Here is an 8,038-nt window from a genome sequence, read left to right on the forward strand (position 1 = left end):
CCCAGACTGAACCCCCCCAGTTCCCCCAGCCGCTCCCCAGCAGACCTGTGCTCCAGACCCTGCCCCAGCTCCGTTGCCCTTCTCTGCCCACGCTCGAGTCACTCAATGGCCTTTTTGGGGTGAGGGGCCCAGAACTGAACCCCCTCAGCGAGGGGCGGCCTCCCCAGTGCCGAGCCCAGGGCTCAGATCCCTTCCCTGTCCCTGCTGGCCACGCCAGTGCTGACACAAGCCAGGATGCCATTGGCTGCCTTGGCCACCTGGGCACACTGCTCTCCTTCCAACTTTCGGATTGTAAACCCACGCTAATCTCCTACCATCACATTCTTTTACAGAGACTCTTCCTGTTTCCCAACCAGTGGCTTTTCTGCAGGCTTAAACCACAGCAGGACAGTTTGTTTTGAAGTGGATACCAAGAGTCATTCAATACTTGTAGTTCCTGGGCTCCTTAAGCAAGGTTTCTGCAGAGTGGAGTCCACCACTCGGAAGAGGAACCCTCTGTTTCATTAGTAAACTCACTTGACAAACACTCTTCTCTCCCTGGATTCAGTCTTACCTGCAACTGACCCAACACTTGCTGCAGATCGCGAATCACCTCTACGTTCTCTTTTAGTTCCTCATCTTCCACAGTCTCTACCAGCTTCTGCAGATCAAGCTTGCACCTACATTGCAGACATGGGAATAAACCCACGATTAGGTGCCATGTTTGTGTCACGCACGCCAGTAAGGAAACACTTCCCTCACTGAACACACAAATGAGTTCTGGATGAACAGACACAAATTAACTGTACCCAGTTCATCCCCACGAAACCATTTCATGCTGGAAGACATTTCCTCAGCAGGAGTAGGGTGGGGAAACAGACTTACACAGCATGCTGCTGAAGTTGCTCTAGTTTGGCATTCATCTTCTCATTTTCTTGTTCTGTCTAAGAGAAGTCAGAATTGTACTCAATTGTAGGAAAAGCAAGATAAGAAGAAAATGGCTAATTCCTTCGCAGCAAAATTACGTTGTCAGTCTGTGGCAAATCAACGTACTGAAAGATCCTGCATGATCGCCACCACCGGTTTGTTTAGACTTCACAATCTTTTTTTCACAGGAATATATACTGCAGTGAATTGGAACAAAGCAGAATGGGGTGGAGAAGAGGGAAGAGAGCACATGCGCAAGTGCTGCTATTTAAAACATTAAAGCAACATAAAAGCTGAAAGATTCAGGCCTGCTTTTCTCCACTGAAACCAGCCGATCTATAGGCTCTGGAAGACTTTTGGTTGTGACTGATAGCTAAAGATTTGAAATAAATGTGAAAGGAACTTTAAGGAGAGAGAGTCCCAGCATGCCACTACTGCAGGAGCTGCACTGATTAATCTTGAGCTAAAAGGGGAAGTCATGCAACTTAGAACTCTTCTTGGGTAACTAAACCTTACCAGAATGATCCTCTCCAACATCTGTGCTGTCTGACCAGCAGCCTCACTAAGTCCTTGGCTGAGCTTTTGGTTCTCCTCCATTAGTGACTGGTTCTTCTCCATCAGGGACTGAAGATTCTCTGAAGGTGCCATGCTACGGAAACATTAAGGACCAGTTTGCTTGTGAGCATGACTTCCTAGAGGTTTGCAACAGCACTGAAGTTACCTCCAGGTTTCCTAAATCACTTACAATAAATATAGGCTGTAGCAGGCGCAACAGAAGTAACTGGAGGAAGTCTAATCTGGATTCAAAAGTTTAAGTAATACAGCATGCCAAACATTTTCAAAAGAAAACACTTTTGAAACAGCAGTGCTGCTCAACAAATGGCACGTCTGTAAACTGCATGTCCTTGAGATCTGAAACATCCTCAGAAGACAAGGCCTGCAAAATCCAACTCTTCCCTGCATTTTGTGCTTTTAACAATGGAGTTGCCCTATATTTAGAGGTAGAAGAGAGGAAGAAAAAGGGATAGCTACGTCTGAGAAACAGATACTTAGGGGACATTGCCTAGTTCCTCTCATATTTCCTACAATGGATTGTTGCAATATTAAGGGATTTGCTACAAAACTAGATGACCCATACATGCATCAAATGTCAGTAAGCATGACAAAAAGAACAAAAAGGAGAAAACAAATGTCCAGATCCTACTGAAAGCAACCAGCTTGCTCTACCCTCACTTTACAGCACTGTCCAGAGCAAAGGAGATCTAGAGCCTTTGCTGGTGTGTGATGGCTGTCAGTTACATCAGCATTAATCTATAAAGCTTACTTGATAGTCACTGGGAGGGTCCCTCCATGGGCCTGCAGCAGTAACACCTGTAGCTGTTGTACCTAGAAAGACAATTGCTAGTTGTAAACCTCTCCCATATAGTAAATAGATGGCTCAAGGAACACGGTTAACATTTAGTCTTGAAGAGTCACCTGTCAACTGTCTGTTTACCATTGCCTGTGGAAACAGATGATTGCTACAGTATTTTATCAAGTCATTTACTCCTAAAAAAAAGAAAAAAAGCTACTTTGTCAGGAACGCTCAGATGGGAGCACGTTACATCACCCCCAGACAGCAGACACACTGCTCCGGGCAGGCTGTCGGAGGCCCTGCTGATCCAAAGAGCAGGTCTCCCACTTTGCTGAACCAATGCTCTGCTGCTACATGAGATAAAGAGTCAGATCACTTGCCTTCCCAAGCTGTTTGAATACGTGACTTGAATTTACAGTGCGTTACTAAACATTCCCGAGGCTCTGGTGAACACTCTCGTGCAGCAAGTGATCCATTGGGGAACAAGATTGGAGAGGTAGCACGGAACTGTGGCATAGGCACACAGTCAAGCAGGCACAGCAAACCTGGTTCACTCACATTGGTAGACAAGCCCTGGGGCACTTCCAGCTTCGGGTTTAACCAATTCTAGCTTATGCAACTTATTTCCCTCTGAAGCTGCCCACACAGGAACACTCTCCACTCCCCACTCTGTGCTGGACACAGGCAGATGATGTCAGCGAGGCAACCACCACTGTATTTCTGATTTTGCCTGTAGCCTAACAGCCAGGCGATGATTTGTTCAGCAGAAGGGACATGTAAATCACACTAACACTACTATTTTTCTACAGCATTGAATAGTTGCTCTAGAATTACAAGAAATATTCAGGTATTCCCTTTACAGCACTTATACAGCCATTTCAAAAGCCAGAAAAAACACATACTAAATATTTTTTTCACATTTGGTGTGACTAGGCACCCTACGTCTCTACTTGTTGTTCACTGAGCTTAGTACCAAAAGGACAGATCGACTCCTCTCACACAAAGGAAGCACCCAATACCTGCTGCTTTAGATGATGCAACTCAGCTGCCTGGGGATCAAGGTTGACAATTGGTTTATTTTTTATTTTTCTTGCTCTGTCAGCATAACGCAAAGTATTTAGAGTTTCTTCTAGATTGGAATCCGCTGGGCTTACACAGGCAATCATGAGAGTGTGGCTGTTACCACCCAGAGAATCTGAGAAGGAAAACAAGGCATCATCAAAGCTCAAAGACCAACCAGTACGGATCATCACTAAGATATCCCACACCACACAAGTGCGGCTCCCTACTACAGCTCCAAGATATCCTGCTGTACCTTTGTGTCATTGTCACCTCCTTTCTCCTCTGACCCAGTCAGTACTAAAGAGCTTTTTTGAAAGCTGAAGTCCCAAAAGCTACATCTCAGCTCTACACACCAATGATTTCACATCAGAAGCCCCGAGTAATATTGTTGTCCTGTTAAGTAATTTCTGTAATTGCTGCTATTTCTGTATGATGTTTCTGGCACAGTTCTTTTAGGTTTTCCCCTCCCTTCTCCCACGCATTAGTGAAGACCTCCATGGATATCCAGACATCAGAATTCACATCATCTTCCAATTTAAAGAATTATTGACCAAGAACATTATTTGTTCCAATCATCAAGCTGCATGGCGTTTTATTTTTTAGTTTTACACTAACACATATTGGATACTTAAAAGCTTTTCATCAGAAAAGGGCCCCATAACCAGCTCTGCATAATCCAGTGTCTTTTTATTAAGATACTTTCAGATAGGGAAAACACTTGAAGATTAAGTTTTTCTACCAAATTATTTAACTACCAAGAAAATCCCAGTAAATCACAATAAAATAGCTATGCTCGCCTTAAGGGCTAACTCAGAATATATTAAAAGACCTTGCAACTATTGAAGAATAAGTACCATGAAGACCAGATATTCAGACTAAAAAACCAAAACAAACGAGGCGCACAGTGAAGGCAGAGGGAGCTTGAGCTTCTGGTTGCTATATCCTCCAGTAAGGAGCTATAATTAAGGTGTAATAATAGATGTCTGCTTCCAGACTTATCTTCCTTCTCCCCACCAAAAAATTGCACTGAATTTGTCTGGTTTTCTCCTATCACATGGAAACTGCAAAAGAGCAGGACTCCTCCTAAATGAATCCATCTCAATGCATTTGCAACCTAAAAATAAGAGTACAGAAGCGGTCTGGCTTCGGTGAGAAGAGGAATGAAACCACTAAATGCAATCCCTTTATCCACGGCAGCTACTGCTTTGAACTGTGGATGTATGGCTGAGGGCTTTTCTGCTACTTTGTCATTTACAGTGCATCTGTAGATTTAGGCTTTATCACCCGTCTCTTACCTTGCAGCAGCCTTGTTAACTTTGAGTCTCTGTAGGGGACAAAGCCACCCTTTTTATTTTCATCCCCAAGAGCACTAATTACGTTCCCCAGGCAGAGGAGACCTCTGTTGATGTTGATGCCTGCGTACAAACAGATAACAGTGAGTACAGCCACCTCAATAACTAGGAACTGGTTATTTCTGTCCTTATTAAAAATTTTAAGATTAAAAAAGCACCTTATAAAGGTTAAAGAACTACTTTGCTTTTCCTGACAAGGACTCAACTGATTACCTCAAAAGTGATAAGAAACCCACGCCATACCAGTCCTTTTCCTACAGACCTTCTTTTAGTCTGTCTCCCTCAGCCTTGGTCTTCTTTTGCCTCTCAGAGCCAGCAAGATCAACCAGGTGTAGCTTGGAGCGATAACTGCTGTTCCTGTGGCAGAAAAACTATTTTACTCTCCCAAATAAACATGCAGTTAGGAAAGGAGCAGTCAGTGGTTACTACAGATGAGCTACTGGGCTGAAAAATATACTTCATATCAGAGACAGCCAGATAAAGGACTGCCTCAAGAGTAGCTCAGCTGAGTTGATCCCAGACCAAGAAAGAATGACAGGACTATGAAATTTTGAGGAAGCCTGAGCCCCAAAAGTTGCCAGGAGTGGCTGCACGATCACACTTACTTGTCATTTTTCTTTTTCTGATCAATGCAAATGGTGAAGATGGCATGGGACCGTGAGGACTGGGAGTTCATTGCCGTGGAGGCCACTGTTCTGGAGTTGTTCCCTTGCTCTAGGCAGGAGACAGTATCTTGGGCACAGGTGACATTTCTTTCTGTTAACCCTATAATCTGTATCCAGGAGGAAAGCATCATTTATCCTCTCCCACTTCACCCCGACATACATCAGAGAAATTGCTGTAGTCTGACAGAAGATAAAGTGATGGCTCTGCGTAAATACGCACTCACAGGAATCAGTCTCACTTCAAGCCAGAGGCGTCCTACCGAGTAGGAAGGACTGATTGTGCTTCTTGGCAAGTTTGTACTTTCCCTGAAGGGCCAATGCCACTATAACACAAGGATGAGTCACACCCTGGGACTTTAGAGATGACAGCGAGCAGCACAAGATTACACCCAACAAAACCATTAATGGATGAAAGCTACAGGTGTCACGCACAGCTAAACTGTGTGTATGACAACCAACAACCCACCCACTACCGCAAGCTGAAACCTTAAGAATGAAGCACGACCGATGGACAGAAGCTGAACTATAAGACAGAGCAAGCAGCAGCACGCAGTTTTTCTGCGCTACGCTCTAAGTGCACATCTGTACAAAACTGCTAAGGAAATATCTTGGGCACTTAAAATAACTTCCCCACGGGATCCCTTTGTGGCGTGCTACTTCAGCCAAACTGATGAGTACAATTGCAACAGAGTTTGAAATTTGGTGAAGGCACCCAAAGTACAACGTTCTCAGATATTCACCTAAATCAGCCTTCGGAACAAGCCAGAGTAGGACTTGCAGGTGGTTTTGTCATGAATGTCTGACCCTATTGGCGTTATTCTGAGCAAACTTAAGGATCCTCAACAGCTCAGTTTTGAGAGGAACGAGTAGTTGCAATGATTTCACATGCACTAATAGAAAGCAGTGCTCCGGGAGTCAGACAGTTGTTTCACCAAAACATTCATCCCTAGCCACATCACCCTCTCACATACTTATATCTAACAGGGCAACAGACCTTTATGCCTTCTTTTGGATCCTCCCGTATACTGATTTGAGAAGACCGTTCTTTTGACGGGCACAGCAGGTCGAGAATATCCTCATTGTAGATCTGAAAGCATCAGGACAGCAGTTCAGAGTTAGCAGCCTTGCAAGAGAACAATTCACACGAAGAGGGACAGTCATGCTGAAATCATGGCGAACTTTGCATGATTCATTTCACCCTTAGATACCCAAGACTCAGAATCGCATTCCTGACAAGACCTTATATAGTCTTCAGTACTGATTTAATAAAAATACCTACTACTTGAAGGAGGTGACCTCATTAAAACTTAACTTTCTCTCTAATTTATAACTTTACAATAGTCTGCAACTCAAAACAACTTTTACCTCTAGATAAGAAACTTTGAGGATGAATTCCCAATCCTGCCTTTGCTCCTTCTCCTTGAATAGCAGTTTGATTACCCGAGGGATGACTCCAACGCTAGGCTCATGCTCTTGATTGGCAGTGTAGGTACCTCCCATAGAATACGTTTTTCCAGATCCTGTCTGTCCATAGGCCAAGACAGTAGCATTATACCCTGGGGGAACAAAGGGCGTCCGCATCAGACAGTCACGTGGGAACCAGAAGAAACTGTGATGGACAAAGCTACATTCTAGTAAAAGCATCCTTCCAGAAAAGCACTGCCCCTCGCTGTTGGTTTACACAAGATTTATGCACAGTTAGTTACATCAAGGGGGAAAAAAGTCAATTAAAAGCTCCCCAAAGCACAAATAAAATTATTATTCCAGCTCTCTTAAGACTGCGGTGTTGCTTCACTACAGCTAGTCATAGAAACAGTGCAAGTCTCCGCCACCTCAGCTCCACTGTAGCATCCCTAACAGCTTCTGGTATGGGATGTTTATCAATTCATCACATTATTCTTGATAAATTTCTCTTGCCTTACATCAATAGTTTCAGGAACCAAAATGACCCAAAAGGACACACGAAATCACTTTGTTAACCCTGTGAAGTGCAACAGGTTGTAAACAGGTAAGATTTGGCACATCTCACTAGAGGTTGGAGTCAGTATCTAGATAGCGCAGGGTTTTATTTTCTGAGAAGATCAAAGAAAACGCGAGTCACAACAGAGAATTAAACAGCACCTTCCTCCACACAGCTAAGCCCACCAAAACCCCCAGTATCTTAAAGCAGAGCTCGACCTCAGTTACCACAAACCTTTGAAGATGCCTCGTATGAGAGGGCTGACAGCTGTGTTGAAGACTTCCTCTTGCTCAACAGAAGGGTCGAACACGTAGTCGTAAGTGAACGACTTATCGTTACCTACCACCACCTGCGGAGGAGACAGACAAGCAGGGCTGACTACGCCGCACCCGGCAGCACAGCCCGGGGCAGGGCGGGGGGAAGGCAGTGCAGACCCCCGGGCGCAGGGGGTTGTCTCCCTTACTTGCGGCTCCCCCGGGACGAAGGACAGGCACATCTGGCAGCCTTCGCTGGTCTCCTTCGGCACCAAGGGCCGGCAGCGCAACGCCACCCGTACCGGGATCACCTTATCATCTTCCCTCACCATTTTCAGTCCCCTGCGGAGGAGCAGAGCCGGCTGAGGCCTCGCAGGAGCAGCGCCCGCTGGGAGGTGCCGCTCCGGCAGGGCCCAGCGCCGCGGCCCACAACCCCCGCCCGGCACCCCAAGGCTTAGGCCGGGCCTAGGCCGCTACCAACCTCC

The 8,038-nt window shown here is 45.4% G+C and overlaps 1 protein-coding gene across 1 annotated transcript in view; it reads right to left on the reverse strand.

The window, feature by feature from the left end:
* The window catches only part of KIF4A (kinesin family member 4A), a 19,008-nt gene extending 11,094 nt beyond the window's left edge, over positions 1 to 7,914 (reverse strand). Inside the window, 12 exon segments of the mRNA XM_026848505.1 lie at positions 411 to 659; positions 865 to 923; positions 1,423 to 1,555; positions 2,231 to 2,292; positions 3,280 to 3,455; positions 4,618 to 4,737; positions 4,937 to 5,031; positions 5,280 to 5,446; positions 6,334 to 6,426; positions 6,705 to 6,895; positions 7,534 to 7,648; positions 7,763 to 7,914. Coding sequence (XP_026704306.1) covers positions 411 to 659; positions 865 to 923; positions 1,423 to 1,555; positions 2,231 to 2,292; positions 3,280 to 3,455; positions 4,618 to 4,737; positions 4,937 to 5,031; positions 5,280 to 5,446; positions 6,334 to 6,426; positions 6,705 to 6,895; positions 7,534 to 7,648; positions 7,763 to 7,885 — 1,583 coding nt within the window. The 5' untranslated portion in view covers positions 7,886 to 7,914.
* Between the last annotated feature and the right edge of the window lie 124 nt (positions 7,915 to 8,038).

This window comes from Athene cunicularia (genome assembly GCF_003259725.1).
Source record: "Athene cunicularia isolate RWA chromosome 4 unlocalized genomic scaffold, athCun1 chr4_part3, whole genome shotgun sequence".
In the NCBI taxonomy this organism is placed as follows: Eukaryota; Metazoa; Chordata; class Aves; order Strigiformes; family Strigidae; genus Athene; species Athene cunicularia.